Raw genomic sequence first — 22,519 nt, 5'->3', positions numbered from 1 at the left:
GTTACATTCTTTGGATGTTGTTAGAGCTTTGAAATATTATGTTGAAGCTACTAAGTCTTTCCGAAAGACTTCTAGTTTATTTGTTATCTTTTCCGGTTCTAGAAAAGGCCAGAAAGCTTCTGCCATTTCTTTGGCATCTTGATTGAAATCTTTAATTCATCTTGCCTATGTTGAGTCGGGTAAAACTCCGCTTCAAAGGATTACAGCTCATTCTACTAGGTCAGTTTCTACTTCCTGGGCGTTTAGGAATGAAGCTTCGATTGATCAGATTTGCAAAGCAGCAACTTGGTCCTCTTTGCATACTTTTACTAAATTCTACCATTTTGATGTATTTTCTTCTTCTGAAGCAGTTTTTGGTAGAAAAGTACTTCAGGCAGCGGTTTCAGTTTGAATCTTCTGCTTATGTTTTTCATTAAACTTTATTTTGGGTGTGGATTATTTTCAGCAGGAATTGGCTGTCTTTATTTTATCCCTCCCTCTCAAGTGACTCTTGCGTGGAAAGATCCACATCTTGGGTAATCATTATCCCATACGTCACTAGCTCATGGACTCTTGCTAATTACATGAAAGAAAACATAATTTATGTAAGAACTTACCTGATAAATTCATTTCTTTCATATTAGCAAGAGTCCATGAGGCCCGCCCTTTTTTTGTGGTGGTTATGATTTTTGTATAAAGCACAATTATTCCAATTCCTTATTTTATATGCTTTCGCACTTTTTTATCACCCCACTTCTTGGCTATTCGTTAAACTGAATTGTGGGTGTGGTGAGGGGTGTATTTATAGGCATTTTGAGGTTTGGGAAACTTTGCCCCTCCTGGTAGGAATGTATATCCCATACGTCACTAGCTCATGGACTCTTGCTAATATGAAAGAAATGAATTTATCAGGTAAGTTCTTACATAAATTATGTTTTTTTGCCTATCGTCACAGGAGGTTGGCAGAGAAGTGTCAGAAGTTTTTGGAGTAGTTCCTTAGGAAGGGTATCTGCCCTTCGATGTGGAACTGGAGTTTTAAGTAGTCTTGTTAGTCTCTCAGTGAGAGCATTGGTGAAAGTTTGAGTCTGGAGATGCAGGGAGAGTCTTTCTGTGAACCCATCCAGACTCATGTTAACAGCTCTTTAAGCAATTAGCGTTTACGAGTTTCACTGCCTGCTTTTCATCACTCAAGTCCATGTCAGAAGCGATGCTACAATCTGTCACACTTGAAAGACCGTGTTTCTGTTCCATGGCATAGATTCCGGTAAGATTGTATCATTTTTTACACATATGTAACGCTAGAAGACAGGGTCTTAGTGGGACTCCTTTTATCTTTATGAAATCAAGGATTAATATCTCCTGAGGGGGTTTGTTGAACAGTGGGGTTTAATCATATTTGTTATGTGATTTCTGCTGCTCTACGTGTGTGAGATTTTTGGGCTCATAGGCTAATACGGAATGTACAGGTTGCCTGTTTACTTGGAAGTTACGCAGTTTTATTAGGCGTGGCTTGCTTTTCCTTTAGCATGGGTGGTCTTGCATGGCGCACCGTGTGACCGGGAGTTTTTCATTTCCTATTCCTGACCGAGTGACTACGGAGAGGAACGAACTTTCTCTATACTGTCTGGGTCATAGGAGGTGGTGAGTGCCCCAGCCATTGAGGGTATAGGTGCCGGATCCTTTATCAGATTATATAAGATACCTAGTTATGGAGGATTCTGACTTTTTAGATGATGACCTCTCTACGGCAGAATTCGTTACCTGTGTATATTGTGAGGAAGCCCGGGTGGTCCAGCCCTCTCAATTATGTTACGTATGCCGCAATATGGTATTTTCATCAACCAATGTTGAGATGTTAGATATCACTAAACCTTCCGCCTCTGAGGATTCTGCGTCCCTTGAGTTGTGTTCTCTAGAGTTATCTGATTCTACACGTGCAGCTTCCCCTTACACCGCTTATCCTCCACCTGAGGGGGAGGGGCTTTTTCCACTAGATGTTACTGCGCAGTTCTGTATGGCCATGTCTGCGGCCTTAGCAGGTTTTGCCTCATACTGTTACACGCAAACAAAGGGTTAATCCATGCACTGCTGCCTAGGGAGCATTAAGTAAGTTGACGGTTGTATCCATTCAGTCATCTGGAGATGCGGTTCTTTCTGAGGCTTCAGAGTTATGGACCTTTTGGGTTTGAGCCTGCTACCTCTATTCCTCCGGTAGAGGAGGATTTAGCCTTTAGATTTAGAGTGGCACGTCTGGCGATTTTAGAGATTCCTAGGACTGATTTACCTGTCGAATCTCAGAACTCTAATTCAGGTAGCAAAATTGAGATCCTATTCCTTTTTGTCTATTTAATTTGAATTTTTAAAAGAAATTCCAATTCTGGGCTTTATAGGGAATTGCTATTACACTTTTCGACTTTACCAACACTTTTTTTGTGCGCTTGCCTTTTAAAGTTATAGCTCCTGGTTATGAGGAAACACTTTTTTCAGAAGACATTTTGTCATAGGGGATATTTATGTACTGACGACTTCGCATTTTTGGAGACTTCCAGTTGTGAAATCTCTGTTTAGCTTCGAGGTGATGATTCCCTCAATATTGTCGGGAAGAATAAGCCATTCTAGCTTATAGTTCCCTTTGCAGACTTCTAGCCCGAAGCTAGGGCTTCAGACCTAGGGTTACTCTAACGGATATGAATTCTAAGTCTCTTTTTCCTTCTGTTTAGGAGAGCGCGTTATTGTGGTTCCACTATTCTGCAATCTTTGCTGTCCCTGATGAGTAAGCGAATCTGAGAGCCAAATTCTTTTTCTCTGGTTCTTTTAGTGAGGTCATGACAATGCGTCAGGATCTCAGCTAAGCCTGATCTGTTCAGGTGGCTTTGTAACGGACTCAGTTCTGGTATGGGTCCTATCTTTGATTGCGAGGGGGCTGGGCATCACCTTTTTGTTCAGAAGCTTACTTCAGGACCATATGGGATCCATGGGTCCTAGGGTCAGAGCTAGGCTTAAAATTCAGCCTTCCAGAGAGCATATGTGGCATAGTGGTTAACTCTACCGCTCCAGAAGTAGTAGTTTGTGGGTTTGAACCCAGACAAGGCTCACGCTTCTGATCTGCCGTGTGCTTCTGGTATCAGCTAGCTTTCCATAGCGGAAGGTTTAAGGTAGTTTTCCTTCTTTTGACCCTGTCTTCCTACAGTAAGAGGGAAGCCTTTCAGGTGGGTGCAGATTTTTTGTTCTCCTTTAGAGTCCTTGTCCGGTACCTATCGCAGTCTGAAGTCTGAGATACTTTCAGACCCTTGTTGTTGTTTTCTGGACCCATAGAGGGAGGGATCTTCTGTCCTTTTGGGTCCTATGGTACTTAATCAAAGCTTATCTTTTCTCCTTGTTTCTAGAGGGAGACTATAAGGTATCTCTATCTTTGGTACGGGAGGAGCAGTGCTAGATCACTGTGGAGGAAGGATATCTTTCTATTTTCAGTCCTCAATCTGGGAATTTCCGGGTCTTTTGGACCGGCACTTCCAATACTTGGCCTTTTTATTGTTTTTTTTTTTTTGTTTAGCCTCATTACTGATTCTAGAATTTTGGTAGCGACCAGAATCCAGATATATCAGTAGTTTTCCCTTGTTCTGACGAGTCTGGTTTAATCTCCATTGTCTCTTATGATAGAAGACTTTTAGGGACTTCATTTGTCTTTCTCGATCCTCAGAGATGAATCTAGACTAGTGTGTTCCAGTGTAGGCACCAGGGTGGATCCCTGATGCAAATTTAGTCTTCTTAAATATGAAGTTGTGAAGTTATGAGTTAGCTTCATCAGGTAGTGCCCTCCAGACCTCCTTCAGGCCATCACTGGCTCTGTGTTGGTGGTAATGATTTTTTGTCGGGGTCCATATGGACTTCATCTTTTTGCCGGGTCGAGTCCCAGCAGAGGCTAGGTGTATGCTAGCAGTGGAGGGGCACTGTTTTTGAATCTGTAGTAACAGATTTTTCTAGACTGTAGGTGGAGAGATTACTCTTCAATGTTCTTGTCAAGCTCTCCTTGTCCTGCGGGACACCTTTCCTATCTTACGGGCGGTTCTGACTTTGGCCGTAAGTCCGTCAAGTTGATGAGGGCGTGTCTATGGGGTCCAGGGAACTCTGGAGTTTCCCTCCCAGTTTCTCTTGGATCTCAAAGCAATCTCTTATGCTCTTAAGGTTTAGCTTTCTGGTTTTGTCCCAGTATATGGATCTTACTTTTGGTGGTTGAGATCTCCTTCTGAGAATGTGAGACTTCCTAGCGTTGAGGGTAGTATCTCAAGTTGGTAGTGGGTGGCAGCCCACTACTGCTTTCTGTCTGCGACTCTCTCTGGGGGTTGATCATCCGTGACGGATGTTTTTCTACTGGAATTGCTTTTTTCAAACGAAAGGAACGCCGATTGAGAATCTCAGGACGTCTCGTTGCCTATACCAGGTTACCCATTAATGGGTGGTGATTCAAGGACCCTTAGGCGGAGCTCATGGATACTTTGGTAGTGTGTCTTTAGGGTCTGTTTTCAATTTTTTCCACTTCTTCCATATCACTCTTTTCTGAGTGGTGTCTCGAATTGAGCAGGGGCAGACGTCGGCGTCTCTGATTGCTCCATGAGGGTTCTCTTATCTCAGGAATCTGCTGGAACTAAGCCTCTTGCTTCCTCAAATTGCTTTCTCTGAGGTGGATTGTGAGATTAAGTTTAGTCTTATCTGTAGAGAAGGGTTCTCTTGAGAGGTTATGGTCCTCTCCTTCAAGCAATAGGCGGGTCCCTCGTCATCTATCATAGGGTGGAGGACCCATTCTGCTGGGAAGAGCGTGGTTTGTCCTGGAACTCTATTTAGTCCTGCTAGGATCCTTCTCCTCCAGGATAGTCTGGAGACTGGTCTTTTATCTGGTTCCTTCTGGGGACATTTTGGTCCTGCCTGTTTTTCTACTCAAGAGACTTGTTGAGCTCCTGGTAGTACAGGCTCCTTCTTGGAGTTTTATACTTTGTTCTTATGTTTTTGCATCGGGTTCCTTGGTCCTATGCATGAAGGGGTCTTCAAGTGTTCTCTTAAGAAGACCTTTTTTCTATCTGGACTTTGCTTCTGTGTGCAGAAGTCTTTGAGTTTGCGGCCTTGTAATACGAGTCTCCTTATTTGTTTTTAATAGTAATGCTGTTTTTACAACCTTAGTTAGAATTCTCCTAAGGTTGTATCTTATTGCTCCTTCATTGCGGATATCCTATCCTTCTCAAAGGAAAAGTTTCTGCATCTTTTGGAATCGTGCCTTAAAGTGAAAGTCAATCCTAGTGTTGTACAAACGCTATCATTGACTATTTAAACAAATAAAGGGGACTTTCATTCATGAAGTATAGGATACTTCATGTAGAAAGCTCCTTTATTTGATTTAATCGATCGTCGTTTTTAGCTGCCAAAAAAAAAAAAAATTGGATAAGAGTTGACGTTTTCACCTCTTAACCAATAGCAATGCGGTAAATCCGGCTCCCATGGGCGCCAAGCCGAATTTACTGCACGGCTATTGGCTAAGAGGTGAAAACATCACCGTTTAGCAAAAAAACAATTTAGCCGTGGGCTGCTGTAGCAGCTAAAAACGGCTATCGATTGAATCAAATAAAGGAGCTTTTTAAAGTATCTTATACTTCATGAATGAAAGTCCCCTTTATTTGTTTCAATAGTCAATCCTAGCATTTGTAAAATGCTAGGATTGACTTTCACTTTGAGGTTCTATTTTAAGCCTACATAGAAATAGTTGGATTCCCTGTTTATTATCTATCTGGGATCTATAAGGGTCAGAAGACATCTTAGTCGAGGAGTGTCCTCCGCTCAGGATATGAGCCAGCGGGATGCTAGCCTCCGTAGAGGTCTTCAGCTCATTTTTTTTCAAGAGCAGTTCATCCTCTTGGGTCTCTGGAATGAGGTCTCTATGGATCAGTTTTGTGGGGCAGCTACTTGGTCTTCCTTGCATTATTTTTTCCCAAATGTTATTGAGTTTTTGCTTCTGTTTAAGCAGCCTTCGGGAGAAAGGGTTTGTCAGGCTGTGGTGCCTTCAGATGGGGGCCTCCTCTTTCTTTTACACCTCCCGTTAGCATTCAGTGTCCTCTGTAGCTTGGGTATAATTTTAACACAAGTAATGAATGCAGCTGTGGACTCTCCCTGTATTAAGAAGAAAAACATAAATTATGCTTAACAGACCATTTCCTTTCCTTCTGTACAGGGAAAGTCCACAGCTCCCGCTGTGTTTTCCAATGGGCGGCCCTAAATGTTATTTGTTCTTCTGGCACCTTTTTTACCCTGATATTTCTCCTACTGTTCCTTGTTGCCTCTGCAGAATGCCTGGGGGATGAGGGAAGTGGGGGAGGTATTTAAGCCTTTGGCTGGGGTGTCTTTGCCTCCTCCTGGTGGCCAGGTTCTGTACTCCCCACAAGTAATGAATGCAGCTGTGGACTCTCCCTGTACAGAAGGAAAGGAAATTACCCATAGTTTGTGTCCCTTTAATGATTCAGACAGAGCATACAATTTTAAGCAACTTTCTAATTTACTCCTATTATCAATTTTTCTTTGTTCTCTTGCTATCTTTATTTAAAAAGCAGGAATGTAAAGCTTAGTAGCCGGCCCATTTTTGGTTCACTACCTGGTTACGCTTGCTTATTAGTGGCTAAATGTAAAACAAAAAAATAGTTGATTTTTATCCACACTGATATAAGTAAATTGTTTTAAAAATATGCTGTATCTGATTCATAGAAAAAAGTTTTGAGGTTTATGTCTCTTTAACAACAAAAAACACGTTTTCTGGATCTTTTCTAGTGAAAATTATTTTGTGGCTGTGGTCTTATGGCAGCCAAATCCATTTTGGATTTTGATCACTTGATAAATCACGCTTTCCATATAGTTTGAACCCTCTATCAATAGCAATATTGTAAAAATTTAAATCCCTAAGTGTTAGAATTCTCACAAAGAGGTTATATACAAAGGTAAAATCCCACTGCAGAGATCTGCAACATTGCAGGTGCAGAGACGAAACATTTCATGTGAATTGATCAAAAGTGGCAATTGCACTTACCCACCAATCACTAGCTGTCTATTGCTCAGGACTTTACATAGGTATTGACCACCTTTGAAGGGGGTTAAAAAGAGTAATCTAGGGTCAATAAGGCAAAAATCGAACAAATTAGACAATGTCATGTTTGCTTTACAATGTTTCCATGAATAACTGACAATCAAACCAAACCTTACAATCTGCATGTATCTGTTCCTGCGCAGGGCACTCCAGTATTTGTTCACGCAGGTCCATTTGCAAATATTGCTCATGGAAACTCTTCCGTTTTGGCAGACAAGATTGCACTAAAGCTGGTGGGAGAAGATGGCTATGTTGGTAAGTCTTTTTAAATTGCTTTAGTAATTCATGATCCCTGTCCTGAAAGATAATATGCAACCTTGTATAGGAATGTCTGCTTATTAAATTAATGTGTTATATGTGTAGCATTAGCAATTTATCAGTGTAATGCAAAAAAAAATCAGCATAAATGCCAAGCATTTGAAATGGTTATTGTAAAAATTACAGGGATTTACTATTTGAGTAGTGCAGGTATGCACCCCTTGAAAAGCTGTTAGTTTGTTTTTCTTTTTTATAATGAGTGCCTGCACTGCTCTAGGTAGTTATTGGTGTAATCATTGTACTTAAAAATAAATGATATACTTAAAGGGACAGTCAAGTCCAAAAAAAATAATAATAATTCATGTTTGAAATAGGGCATGCAATTTTAAACAACTTTCCAATTTACTTTTATCACCAATTTTGCTTTGTTCTTTTGGTATTCTTAGTAGAAAGCTAAACCTAGGAGGTTCATATGCTAATTTCTTAGACCTTGAAGACTGCCTCTAATCTAAATGCATTTTGATAGTTTTTCACCAGTAGAGTGCATTAGTTCATGTCTTTTATATAGATAACATTGAGCTCATGCACGTGAATTTACTATGGAGACAGGTTATGCAAAACTGGGGAATTGGTAATTAAGGGATTATCTATCTTTTAAAACACAAATTCTGGTGTTGACTGTCCCTTTAAAAATATATAATGTTTACTTTTGCATATTTTTTAAACTATGCTTAACCATTTATGGGGGTTAATTTTGAGTTTAATTGTTCTTATTAGTGTCAGGTTAATTAATTACTTATTTCATTAATGCCTTATGTATGGATATTTCCATCTAAAGGGGAGGAGAGTCCACGGCTTCATTTATTACTTGTGGGAAATAAGAACCTGGCCACCAGAAGGAGGCAAAGACACCCCTGCCAAAGGCTTAAATACCTCCCCCACTTCCCTCATCCCCCAGTCATTCTTTGCCTTTCGTCACAGGAGGTTGGCAGAGAAGTGTCAGAGTTCCTGGGAACGATTATAGATTTCTCCAACATAGGTGTGTCCGGTCCACGGCGTCATCCTTACTTGTGGGATATTCTCTTCCCCAACAGGAAATGGCAAAGAGCCCAGCAAAGCTGGTCACATGATCCCTCCTAGGCTCCGCCTTCCCCAGTCATTCTCTTTGCCGTTGCACAGGCAACATCTCCACGGAGATGGCTAAGAGTTTTTTGGTGTTTAAATGTAGTTTTTATTCTTCAATCAAGAGTTTGTTATTTTAAAATAGTGCTGGTATGTACTATTTACTCTGAAACAGAAAAGAGATGAAGATTTCTGTTTGTAAGAGGAAAATGATTTTAGCAACCGTTACTAAAATCGATGGCTGTTTCCACACAGGACTGTTGAGATGAATTAACTTCAGTTGGGGGAAACAGTGAGCAGACTTTTGCTGCTTGAGGTATGACACATTTCTAACAAGACTTGGTAATGCTGGAAGCTGTCATTTTCCCTATGGGATCCGGTAAGCCATTTTCTTAATTTTAAATATAAGAATAAAGGGCTTCACAAGGGCTTTAAAGACTGGTAGACATTTTTCTGGGCTAAAACGATTACTTTATAAGCATATTTAATGGTTTATAACTTTGAAGAGTTATTTTAATCTTGGGAATTCTGTTAAAAAAACGGCAGGCACTGTATTGGACACCTTTTTCACTGGGGGCCTTTTCTAGTCATAGGCAGAGCCTCATTTTCGCGCCACTAATGCGCAGTTGTTTTTGAGAAGCAATGCATGCAGATGCATGTGTGAGGAGCTCAGATCCACTGAAAAAGCTTATTGAAGGCGTCATTTGGTATCGTATTCCCCTCTGGGCTTGGTTGGGTCTCAGCAAAGACTGATAATAATGTTGCCCAAAATGATTTCTTAAGTGAGGGGAGTAAGCATGGTACTGCATCATCTCCTTCTATGTCTACACCAGTCTTGCCCACTCAGGAGGTCCCTAGTTCATCTAGTGCGCCAATCCTCCTTACTATGCAACAATTAACGGCTGTAATGGATAATTCTATTAAAAACATTTTAGCCAAAATGCCCACTTATCAGCGAAAGCGCGACTGCTCTGTTTTAGATACTGAAGAGCATGAGGACGCTGATGATAATGGTTCTGACATGCCCTTACACCAGTCTGAAGGGGCCAGGGAGGTTTTGTCTGAGGGAGAAATTTCAGATTCAGGAAAAATTTCTCAACAAGCTGAACCTGACGTTATTACATTCAAATTTAAATTGGAACATCTCCACGCTCTGCTTAAGGAGGTGTTATCTACTCTGGATGATTGTGACAATTTGGTCATTCCAGAGAAATTATGTAAGATGGACAAGTTCCTAGAGGTCCCGGTGCCCCCCGAAGCTTTTCCTATACCCAAGCGGGTGGCGGACATTGTAAATAAAGAATGGGAAAGGCCCGGCATACCTTTTGTCCCTCCCCCTATATTTAAGAAATTATTTCCTATGGTCGACCCCAGGAAGGACTTATGGCAGACAGTCCCCAAGGTCGAGGGGGCGGTTTCTACTCTAAACAAACGCACCACTATCCCTATAGAAGATAGTTGTGCTTTCAAAGATCCTATGGATAAAAAATTAGAGGGTTTGCTTAAAAAGATGTTTGTTCAGCAAGGTTACCTTCTACAACCAATTTCATGCATTGTTCCTGTCACTACAGCAGCGTGTTTCTGGTTCGAAGAACTAGAAAAGTCGCTCAATAAAGCATCTTCTTATGAGGAGGTTATGGACAGAGTTCAAGCACTTAAATTGGCTAACTCTTTTACCTTAGACGCCACTTTGCAATTAGCTAAAAATTCAGGTTTTGCTCTTGTGGCGCGCAGAGCGCTTTGGCTAAAGTCTTGGTCAGCGGATGTGTCCTCCAAGAACAAATTGCTTAACATCCCTTTCAAGGGGAAAACGCTGTTTGGCCCTGACTTGAAAGAGATTATTTCAGACATCACTGGGGGAAAGGGCCACAAAGGCTAAAAATAAAACAAATTTTCGTCCCTTTCGCAGAAACGGACCAGCCTCAAATTCTACATCCTCTAAGCAAGAGGGTAATTCTTCTCAAACCAAGCCAGCCTGGAGACCGATGCAAGGCTGGAACAAAGGTAAGCAGGCCAAGAAGCCTGCTACCGCTACTAAGACAGCATGAGATGCTGGCCCCCGATCCGGGACCGGATCTGGTGGGGGGCAGACTCTCTCTCTTCGCTCAGGCTTGGGCAAGAGATGTTCAGGATCCTTGGGCGCTAGAAATAGTTCTCAAGGTTATCTCCTGGAATTCAAGGAACTACCCCCAAGGGGACGGTTCCACAGGTCTCAATTGTCTTCAGACCAAATAAAAAGACAGGCATTCTTACATTGTGTAGAAGACCTGTTAAAAATGGGAGTGATTCATCCTGTTCCATTAGGAGAACAAGGGATGGGGTTTTACTCCAATCTGTTCATAGTTCCCAAAAAAGAGGGAACATTCAGGCCAATTTTGGATCTCAAGATCCTAAACAAATTTCTCAGGGTTCCATCGTTCAAAATGGAAACCATTCGGACAATTCTTCCTACCATCCAGGAAGGTCAATTCATGACCACGGTGGATTTAAAGGATGCGTATCTACATATTCCTATCCACAAGGAACATCATCGGTTCCTAAGGTTCGCCTTTCTGGACAAGCATTACCAGTTTGTGGCACTTCCATTCGGATTAGCCACTGCTCCAAGAATTTTCACAAAGGTACTAGGGTCCCTTCTAGCGGTGCTAAGGCCAAGGGGCATTGCAGTAGTACCTTACTTGGACGACATACTGATTCAAGCGTCGTCTCTGCCACAAGCAAAGGCTCATACGGACATTGTCCTAGCCTTTCTCAGATCTCACGGGTGGAAAGTGAACGTAGAAAAAAGTTTTCTATTCCCGTCAACAAGAGTTCCCTTCTTGGGAACAATAATAGACTCCTTAGAAATGAAGATTTTTCTGACAGAGGCCAGAAAATCAAAACTTCTAAGCTCTTGTCAAGTACTTCATTCTGTTCTTCTTCCTTCCATAGCGCAGTGCATGGAAGTAATAGGTTTGATGGTTGCGGCAATGGACATAGTTCCTTTTGCGCGAATTCATCTAAGACCATTACAACTGTGCATGCTCAGACAGTGGGATGGGGATTATACAGACTTGTCCCCGACGATCCAAGTAGATCAGAGGACCAGAGATTCACTCCGTTGGTGGCTGACCCTGGACAACCTGTCTCAAGGGATGAGCTTCCGCAGACCAGAGTGGGTCATTGTCACGACCGACGCCAGTCTGGTGGGCTGGGGCGCGGTCTGGAAACCCCTGAAAGCTCAGGGTCTATGGTCTCGGGAAGAATCTCTTCTCCCGATAAACATTCTGGAACTGAGAGCGATATTCAATGCTCTCAAGGCTTAGCCTCAACTAGCAAAGACCAAATTAATAAGGTTTCAATCAGACAACATGACGACTGTTGCATATATCAACCATCAGGGGGGAACAAGGAGTTCCCTGGCGATGGAAGAAGTGACCAAAGTAATTCAATGGGCGGAGATTCACTCCTGCCACTTGTCTGCAATCCACATCCCAGGAGTGGAAAATTGGGAAGCAGATTTTCTGAGTCGTCAGACATTTCATCCGGGGGAGTGGGAACTCCATCCGGAAATCTTTGCCCACATAATTCAATTATGGGGCATTCCAGACATGGATCTGATGGCGTCTCGTCAGAACTTCAAGGTTCCTTGCTACGGGTCCAGATCCAGGGATCCCAAGGCGACTCTAGTAGATGCACTAGTAGCGCCCTGGACCTTCAACCTAGCTTATGTATTCCCACCGTTTCCTCTCATTCCCAGGCTGGTAGCCAGGATCAATCAGGAGAGGGCTTCGGTGATCTTGATAGCTCCTGCGTGGCCACGCAGAACTTGGTATGCAGACCTGGTGAATATGTCATCGGCTCCACCATGGAAGCTACCTTTGAGACGGGACCTTCTTGTTCAAGGTCCGTTCGAACATCCGAATCTGGCCTCACTCCAACTGACTGCTTGGAGATTGAACGCTTGATTTTATCAAAGCGTGGGTTCTCAGATTCTGTCATTGATACTCTTATTCAGGCTAGAAAGCCTGTAACTAGAAAAATTTACCATAAAGTATGGAAAAAATATATCTGTTGGTGCGAATCGAAAGGATTCCCATGGAACAAGATAAAAATTCCTAAGATTCTATCCTTTCTACAAGAGGTTTTGGAGAAAGGATTGTCTGCAAGTTCTTTGAAGGGACAGATTTCTGCTTTATCTGTTTTACTTCACAAAAAGCTGGCGGCTGTGCCAGATGTTCAAGCTTTTGTTCAGGCTCTGGTTAGAATCAAGCCTGTTTACAAACCTTTGACTCCTCCTTGGAGTCTCAATTTAGTTCTTTCAGTTCTTCAAGGGGTTCCGTTTGAACCCTTACATTCCGTAGATATTAAGTTATTATCTTAGAAAGTTTTGTTTTTGGTTGCAATTTCTTCTGCTAGAAGAGTTTCAGAGTTATCTGCTCTGCAGTGTTCTCCTCCTTATCTGGTGTTCCATGCAGATAAGGTGGTTTTGCGTACTAAACCTGGTTTTCTTCCGAAAGTTGTTTCTAACAAAAATATTAACCAGGAGATAGTTGTGCCTTCTTTGTGTCCGAATCCAGTTTCAAAGAAGGAACGTTTGTTGCACAATTTGGATGTAGTTCGTGCTCTAAAATTCTATTTAGAGGCTACAAAGGATTTGAGACAAACATCTTCCTTGTTTGTTGTTTATTCTGGTAAAAGGAGAGGTCAAAAAGCAACTTCTACCTCTCTCTCTTTTTGGCTTATAAGCATCATCCGATTGGCTTATGAGACTGCCGGACGGCAGCCTCCTGAAAGAATCACAGCTCATTCCACTAGGGCTGTGGCTTCCACATGGGCCTTCAAGAACGAGGCTTCTGTTGATCAGATATGTAAGGCAGCGACTTGGTCTTCACTGCACACTTTTACCAAATTTTACAAATTTGATACTTTTGCTTCTTCTGAGGCTATTTTTGGGAGAAAGGTTTTGCAAGCCGTGGTGCCTTCCATCTAGGTGACCTGATTTGCTCCCTCCCATCATCCGTGTCCTAAAGCTTTGGTATTGGTTCCCACAAGTAAGGATGACGCCGTGGACCGGACACACCTATGTTGGAGAAAACAGAATTTATGCTTACCTGATAAATTACTTTCTCCAACGGTGTGTCCGGTCCACGGCCCGCCCTGGTTTTTTAATCAGGTCTGATGAATTATTTTCTCTAACTACAGTCACCACGGTATCTTATGATTTCTCCTATGCATATTCCTCCTTTACGTCGGTCGAATGACTGGGGAAGGCGGAGCCTAGGAGGGATCATGTGACCAGCTTTGCTGGGCTCTTTGCCATTTCCTGTTGGGGAAGAGAATATCCCACAAGTAAGGATGACGCCGTGGACCGGACACACCGTTGGAGAAAGTAATTTATCAGGTAAGCATAAATTCTGTTTTTATATCCATGAGGATATTTCTCACAGATCAGTGACGCAGGAAGATTGCATCCACCTGTCTTGCCCTTCAGTCCTCCTCCAGTTCCTCTGTGGCTCAGAGTATGGAGGTGATCGGGCTCCTGGTGTCCAGCATCGATGTCATTCCATTCGCCAGGTTCCACCTCAGACCTCTTTAGTTATGCATGTTGAGACAGTGAAACGGCGATCATACAGTCCTGTCCCAACAGATTTCTTATGATCGGACGAGGGAATCCCTCTCTTGGTGGATCCGCCCGGAACAAATGTACGTCCTTCCTGAGACCGTCCTGGAAGATTGTGACCATGGATGCGAGTCTGGGAGGATGGGGAGCTGTTTGGGGTGTAACGATGACACACGGCATATGTTCTCGAGAGGAGTCTCTCATCCTGGTCAATATTCTGGAGCTTCGAGCGATCTACAATGCTTTGAAAGCGTGGCCTCTACTGGGGTTGTTCTGTTCAGCTTCATCAGATTCCAGACAGACATTACCTTGGTGGCTTACATAAACCACCAAGGGGGAACGAGAAGCTCTCTGGCAATGAGGCAGGTTTCTCGGATATTGGAATGAGCAGAGTCCCACAACTGCTCGCTCTCAGCAATCCACATTCCCGGTGTGGACAACTGGGAAGCAGATTTCCTCAGCAGGTAATCCTTCCATCTAGGGGAATGGTCTCTCCATTCCAAGGTGTTTGCGGAGATTTGTCACAGATGGAGGACGCCGGAGATAGACCTCCTGGCGTCCAGACTCAATTGCCAGCTACCCATATACGGGTCGCAGTCCAGGGATCCCCAGGCAGAGCTGATAGATGCTTTAGCGGTGCCTTGGATGTTCAACCTAGTTTATATTTTTCCGTCGTTGCCACTTCTACCTCGTGTAGTGGCCCGCAACAAGCAGGAGCAAGCTTCGGCTATTCTGATTGCTCCGTCATGGCTGTGGAGGATGTGGTTTGCGGATCTGGTGGGGATGTCATCTTCTCCTCCATGGAGGTTTCCCTGTCGCAGGGATCTGTTGGTACAGGGTCCTTTTCACCATCAAAATGTAGATTCTCTGAGGCTGACTGCATGGAGGTTGAACGCTTAGTCTTGGCCAAGAGAGGTTTTTCTGAGAAAGTGATTGATACTCTTGTTCAGGCTAGGAAGCCGGTCACTTGTCGCATCTATCATAAGGTGTGGAGGACTTGTCCTGGTGTGAGAAGCATGGATATCCTTGGCACAAGGTTAAGGTATCCAGGATTCTGTCTTTTCTCTAGGACGGTTTGGACAAAGGACTTGCCGCTAGTTCTTTGAAGGGACAGATTTAGGCATTATCTGTTTTGTTGCTCAAGAGGCTCGCTGAGCTTCCTGATATTCAGTCCTTTGTTCAGTCTTTGTCTAGAATCAGGCCTGTTTTTAGACAGTCCGCTCCTCCCCCTGGAGCTTGAACTTGGTTCTGAAGGTATTGCAGAGGGTTCCATTTGAACCTATGTACTCTATTGACATTAAGATTCTTTCCTGGAAGATTCTCTTTCTGTTGGCTATTGCATCGGCTCGCAGAGTCTGAGTTGGAGGCCTTGCAATTTGAGCCTCCTTATTTGGTCTTTCATGCTGATAAGACTGCTGTGCACTGGTTTGGGATTTCTTCCCAAGGTTGTGTCTAACCGTAACATCAATCAGGAAATAGTAGTTCCCTCTTTGTGTCCTAACCCTTATTATCCTAAGGAGAGGTTATTTCATAATTTGGTCGTGGTTCGAGCCTTGAAGTTTTATCTTCAGGCTACAAAGGAATTCAGACAATCTTCATCTCTTTTTGTGGTGTATGCAGAGAAGCGCAAGGACCAGAAAGCCTATTCTACTTCTTTGTCCTTTTGGTTGAGGAGCATGTTTCGCTTAGCCTATGAGATAGAGGGACATAATTCTCCTTAGAGGATCACGTCTCATTCGACTAGAGCTGTGGCTTTTTCTTGTGCCTTCAAGAATGAGGAATCTATGGAGCAGATTTGTAAGGCGCTACCTGGTCCTCCTTACATACCTTTACAAGGTTTTACAAATTTGACGTTTTTGCTTCAGCGGAAGCAGTTTTTGGGAGAGAGGTTTTACAGGCTGTGGTGCCCTCAGATTAGGGTCCAAATTTTTTTGTCCTCCCGTTTTTCATTGTGTCCTCTAGAGCTTTGGGTATTTGTTCCCACAAGTAATGAATGAAGCCGTGGGATCTCCTCCCCTTTAGATGGAAATTAGATATCTGCATGGTGAAAAAATTTGGTTCGGATCGATTCGGATTTTTTCGAAGTTCGGATCGATTCGAATTCGGAAAACTTCGAATCAATTCGGTTCGGTTTCATTCGGATTCGAATAAATTCGGCTGTATTCGGTTCCATTCGGTTCGGAAATTCGAAATTCTGTGGGATGTGCTGTGTATTAGACTAGTATTATGTACTGTATATTAGGTGTAACCCATAGCAGTGTGATATAACCTAATATACTGTACAATACTAGTGTAATCCATGGCCATCCGAATAAATCCGAACTAATTCGGATTTATTCGGTAAATTCGGCACTATTTTAATTCGGAAATCCGAATCAATACGAATCCCGAATTTTACGAATTCGGCCGAATTTCCGAATCGATCCGAAACGAATCGCACATGTCTAATGGAAATCATATTTATTATGCTTACCTGGTAATTTTATTTCCATTGAGGAGGAGGAGAGTCCACTGCCCCCGCCCGTTGCTCCGGTGGGAGGACCTAAATTTTATGTTTTTGGTCTTCTGGCACCATTTATACCCTAATATTTCTCCTACTGTTCCTTGTTCCCTCTGTAGAATCACTGGGGGATGAGGGAAGTGGGGGAGGTATTTAAGCCTTTGGCTGAGGTGACTTTGCCTCCTCCTGGTGGCCAGATTCTTATTTCCCACAAGTAATTAATGAAGCCGTGGACTCTCCTCCCCTCAATGGAAATAAAATGAACAGGTAAGCATAATTTATGTTTTCCCTGCATTTTGCAGAAAATCTTGTAATATACAAAAAAAATGTATGCAGAATATTTGAACAAGCACAACAGAAACATGTAATTACCGCAGTATAAACAGTTGAAACTGAATAATTTTCTCAGCATTAAATTTTATTTTTTCTCAGTTGTATTTAAAGGGATGTTAAACAGTTTGTTTCTTTCTTGTATTAAAAAAGCACTAAGCAGTGGCTTATACTGTGATTGGCTGGTGGTTGTCACATGATACTGGGGCCAGCAAATGGGTAAAAAAATTGTCAGAAAAAATATCGAAGGCTTATTTGAAATTCCCGAGTAAGTGTGATTGCATTGTCTTTTTATTATGCACGTGTTAATCATGCAGTTCCACTGTATTTAATAGTCCTTTTAAATAGGTTTCATTTTAAGACTCAGCGCTTGATACAAATACTGTCTGTAGTAATAACTAGTACACAAAAGTTGAACATCCTCCCTAAACAAACTAAAAATATCACATATGAGCTTACACTGCACTCTGATTGTGATCTGTGTTTCAAGTACTGCTGGAAAGTGGAGTAAGAGTGAATAACACATAATGTCTCATAGCCCCAGACCATTTAAGATGGCTAAAGCTGTTACAGAAAACAAAAAGATGTCTTCTTCAATTACTCAACTCCACCAATCATTACTGCACAGGTGCCTGCAAAATAACTATAATGATAACAAACCAGTGCCATTTTAGGGGCTGGCGAACCAGGCAGGTGCCCGGGGCGCAATTAACGTATCAGCAGTGTAACTAGTGAGGTCTCAGCTGAGACATGCACTAGCCATCCTGTCCAACTGCACAGCTAAAAAATCTAAACTATTAGGGTGCCTGCTTCTCAGTAAAAAGTATTATTGGTGCTTCTTTTAAAAATAGGCCCTGGGGCCCTAGGTTGAAGTCTCAAGAATACCCATGGGTGCGCCCCACTTACCCTCACTAACTGCCACTTGCCACACCTGAAATTGTTGTACGTGCGTGATTTATCATTTACTCTGTGATGCTTCTGAAACAGGGACATGTACAGCTGTTTTACAATGTGGTGGGAAGTATGTATTCTGATTGCTTGTAACTCCTACCTTTAATAAGTGAAAAAAGTTGCTAGATCATGTGGGCAGCTGTAGTGACGAAGAGGTAAGCGTCCACTGAAGGTTATAAACAACGAAATATAATGAACTTTCAGGTGTCAATAGTATTGTAATCTCATTTTCTTTTGACAAATTACTTTGTTCAAAAACCTGAAGATTAGTGTCATTTTTAAACTTTAAAAATTGATGATATGCAAATAGATGCAAGCTAATTTAAATGGACCTGAAAGCCAGAATTAAACTTTCTTGATTCAGATACAGCATGCAATGAAAAAAAAAATAAACAAAATATTCTATTTACTTATATTATCAAATTTACTCTGTTCCCTTGGTATCCTTTGTTGAAATGCAGAGTTCACATCTCATATACAGTATATTAGTCTGGGATTGGCTGACGGTTAAGTGAAATTTATGAAAACAAAATCTATTTCTCATTTGAAATTTGAATAAAGGGTTATTGCACTGTCTTTATTATGCATTTGTTAAATATGCAAATATTGTTTGTGAATGTATTAGAGGGTGAGAAACACGTTAGAAACGCACGCCCATACATACACATATAAATATACACACTACATATTAAGTAATTGTGAAAGACATATTATTTGAAGAACACAGTAACATCTTAGAGTAAGTTAGTTGAGAAATTCAGAGGTATCTGTTTGCCTAATTACACCTTTAGAGGTGCTCATACATTAAAGTGAATGTAAATTTTGATGCGAAAGTGCCTGGTTTTAAAAAAATTGATTAAAAACAGGAGCACTTTAATTCATCAAAATTTACATTTCACTCGTGCTGTGAAAAAAAAACTTACCTTTTAATCTTGACAGCAGCTCCAGCTTCCTCCACCCATCGCAAAGCCTCTTCCTGGGTCTAAAATGAATCCGGCTTCCTTCAATCACGGCATTGAATCAGACACGGATTCCCCGGGGGAAACTGTGATTGGAGGATGACCTATCCATCATTTCTGACATCAGAAATGGCTTGCAATGACCGGAGGAAGCTGGAGCTGCTGTCAAGTTTAAAGGTAAGTATTTCTTCACAATGAGTGAAATGTAAATTTTGATGAATTAAAGTGCCCCTGTTTTTAATCGAATTTTTAAAAACTGGGCACTTTAGCATCAAAATTTACATTCACTTTAAGTATAAGTCAGTTATGGAAAATGCACAAATATTATTCTGCACCACATGACAACTGAGAAAAATAAAGAGAATGTTTTACAATAGTGATGTGGCATTGAGTCTGTCATATCTGATGAATACCTTTATTAGATTGCAGCATGACATAAAAGGGAAAAAAATAATAATGTAAAGAAAAATATTATGGTATAAAAGAATGTAACCTCTTTTTAAACCAGGGTGGGCTATTGGTAGTAAGATTTTGAAATGATGAAAGTGTTCCTTTGTTTGCAGGGTATAGGTCACAGATAAATCAAACATCTGAAACTCAAAGGAGCATATGTTGTAATTTTAGAGATCCCCCCCCCCATACTACTAAGGGAGACTGGCTTTGATTACATCAAACTACTGTAGCTAGTCTTGCCTATTCTCCCGCTATGTTCTGTAATATAAACATCCTGTCTCCTAAACAATACAGTACACTGTATATTATTCAGGTTATCAATTTGCTAAATATTCTGATGATCAAATGACCCCTTTCCCCCTTAACCACTTTAAAAAACAATTTGTAAGTTTATGTAAACAATTGGCCAATTTACATTGAATCTTTTTATAACGAAGATGACAGGTTCCTGGGATACTTAAGAGTAAGCTTTACTAAGGAAAAAACAAGTTATAAATTACATCACTTTCCCATGGCACAGTATTGAATAGTGCAGAATTTAATGTGAAATACTAGGGAGACATTCACCAATTTCTAGCAGTATTGTGGCACAGCAGTTTCAACTGCCAAATTCTGGCAGAGCATGGGATACACCTGCTTAGATTGTGTTGTGGTAAATCTGTCTTCACTGCTGCATACTAAGTCTACTATGCAGCCTTAGCCATATCCCACTGACTTCAATTTGTAGGACACTCCTAAAAGGATATGAAACCCCAAAACTGTATTTTGTGAATCAGACAGAGCATACAATTTTTAAAAGTTTCCAACTTCTATTATCAAATTTGCTGCGTTCCCATGATATTCTGTAGGTAGGCATCTGTGGCACTACAAGACAGGAAATGGTGCTGCCATCGACTGCTCCTGCAAATGGGTAACATTCTTGCATAACTGCTGCCATATAACATCCACTTCCTTTCCTTTTTTTGCAGGGTTAAACACATAGCATTAATGTGTCAAAAGTCTTCAAATCATATGGTCTAACAAATTAGAGCTTGCACTTTTTCAAGAATAATGTCCCTTTAAAGGGACAGTATACACTCCTTTTCATATAACTGCATGTAATAGACATTACTATAAAGAATAAGATGCACAGATACTGATATAAAAATCCAGTATAAAACTGTTTAAAAACTTAGTTAGAAGCTCTCAGTTTAGCTCTGTTGAAAAGGTAGCTGGAAAGCCCACTGCAAGTGGGAAATAAGACACTCCCCCCTCCCCCTTATTTTGCGAATGAAAAGACCCTTTACACAAACAGGAGCAAGCTGGAGTATGTAGCTGACGGTATTCTCATAAAACTTTGGGGCTTGGTTAGGAGTCTGAAAATCAGAGCAATGTTATTTTTTTTTTTTAAAAAAAAAGCAAAACTATACATTTAAAGAAAACAAAACTTTATGGGCTATATAAATAGATCATCTACAAAACATTTATGCAAAGAAAGAAATAGTGTATAATGTCCCTTTAAGCTTTTCTCCAGATATTTTGTTTTCTAAATGTGCAAATTATCCGCTAGTGCTTTCTGTTATTCCTTGTCTAGTCATTGAACACCCTTTTCCCTTCTACCTGCTACTTGTGTATACCAAAAGTCAGTTCGCCTCTCCCTTTCTCATGTAATTGTGAGCAACAGATGCATTGCTCTCCTAACTCTTTGCAGTTTCATATTGTAGTACAGTTATTGTAATGTGTTACTGACAGCAGGAGCTTAATCATCAGACATGTGCATTCAGATCCTTAGATAGGATCTGAATGCGAAAGGAGGCTGCGACTCGTTGCATTCGGCTCTTTTTTTAAAGCCAGATTTCTTGTGGAAGTGCAACACACTAAGATCTGTGCAAATCCAGATCTTAGTGTGTGTAACTAATAAATGCGCCTTCATAAAGATCTGAATGCCACAAGCGACCGCCTCCTTTTGCATTCAGATCCTAACGAAGCATCCAAATGCACGTCTATTAATCATTACTTTGCTCATTGCTTAAAGCCAAGAGTATTAATTACTCAATTTGAGCAACACGTATTGTAGGGTGGGATATTGGGGAGGGGCCATTTCATTTTCCCAATAACTACTGGGTTGTTTGTAACCAAGCAATATTCCTGAAGTATGTGGTATATTTCCTGCTGATTAGCTATGTCATATAGAACTCAAGCCTTGGAGATAATGGTCATATTTCAATGGCCTATGCATTATGCTCCCAGGGCTTTTGGTTGCTTCAGTTTGCTTATAGACAGATATGTGCGCAAAACTTGTCAGGATTCCTTCCCCTACAGATACTCCACAATCTCCTTTTTCTGTTGACTTCTGGTTCATAAAAATTTGTCTGAAGTCTATAAAAAGTGTATGGAGTTTGAGATGCATTCTTAGGTAGGAAGCTTAGTGGAATACAGATTCACCTGCTGACCACTTAGAGCTATGGACCTGGTAGTGGCCACACTCTTCATGTGTTTATACATGTGCTGGTGATCAAAAGCTTTAGGTCCTACTACAAAAACCTGTTTTCTTTCTAATGATAGTGAGAGTCCACAAAATCCTATTTGTTCAAATGGGAATTACATCACCTAGCCACGAGTAGGAGGCAAAGACACCCCAACCAAAGCATTCAACGACTTCCCCTCCCTTCCCAGTAGTTCTATGCCTCATCTAGGAGGTAGGCAGAGATGGGTGCTCTGTAGAAGAGAGGGTGAGGGGAGTAACAGCTGCTTTATTGTGAAGCACTCAGTTTAATTCATCTGCAGTTATGAGGTGTCGCAGTGAAGTCTCCTAGCCTCCCTCTGTATACTAACTTTGCTCCCTCATAAGGTGTGGAGTGTTATCCTGTCTTGATGTGCTGAGCATGGACTTTCTTGGCACAAGGTAAGAATCCCACATATTCTTCAGTTCCTTCAGGAGGGACTTGACAAGGGTCTCTCGGCTAGTACTATTATGGGCCAGATTTTGGCTCTGTTTTGTTACATAAAAAGTTCAGACTGATAGCATAAATCAGGAGATTGTCGTGCCGTCTTTGTCCTAATCCTTGTTCTTCTAAGGAAAGGTTATTGCTTAATTTATATGTGCTACAGGCATTAAAGTTAACTTAATGCTACTAAGGATTTTCGCCAGTCATAAAGTGCGTTTTGTTCTTTTATCTGGTAAGTGCAGGGGTCTGAAGGCTACTTCTACTTCCTTGTCTTTTTGGTTGAGGAATCTTATTCAGATGGCTTAAATGGAAGCAGGT

The 22,519-nt window shown here is 41.4% G+C and overlaps 1 protein-coding gene across 1 annotated transcript in view; it reads left to right on the top strand.

Annotated features, from left to right (window-relative positions):
- The window catches only part of MTHFD1L (methylenetetrahydrofolate dehydrogenase (NADP+ dependent) 1 like), a 1,099,716-nt gene that overhangs the window by 475,010 nt on the left and 602,187 nt on the right, over positions 1–22,519 (top strand). The window contains exon 16 of the mRNA XM_053711891.1: positions 7,243–7,354. Coding sequence (XP_053567866.1) covers positions 7,243–7,354 — 112 coding nt within the window. The remainder of the gene's footprint in view (positions 1–7,242; positions 7,355–22,519) is intronic.

The sequence above is a fragment of the Bombina bombina genome, chromosome 4, assembly GCF_027579735.1.
Source record: "Bombina bombina isolate aBomBom1 chromosome 4, aBomBom1.pri, whole genome shotgun sequence".
NCBI lineage: Eukaryota > Metazoa > Chordata > Amphibia > Anura > Bombinatoridae > Bombina > Bombina bombina.
The sequence above is the reverse complement of the archived record's forward strand: the minus strand, read 5'-3'. Positions and strand labels throughout refer to the sequence as shown.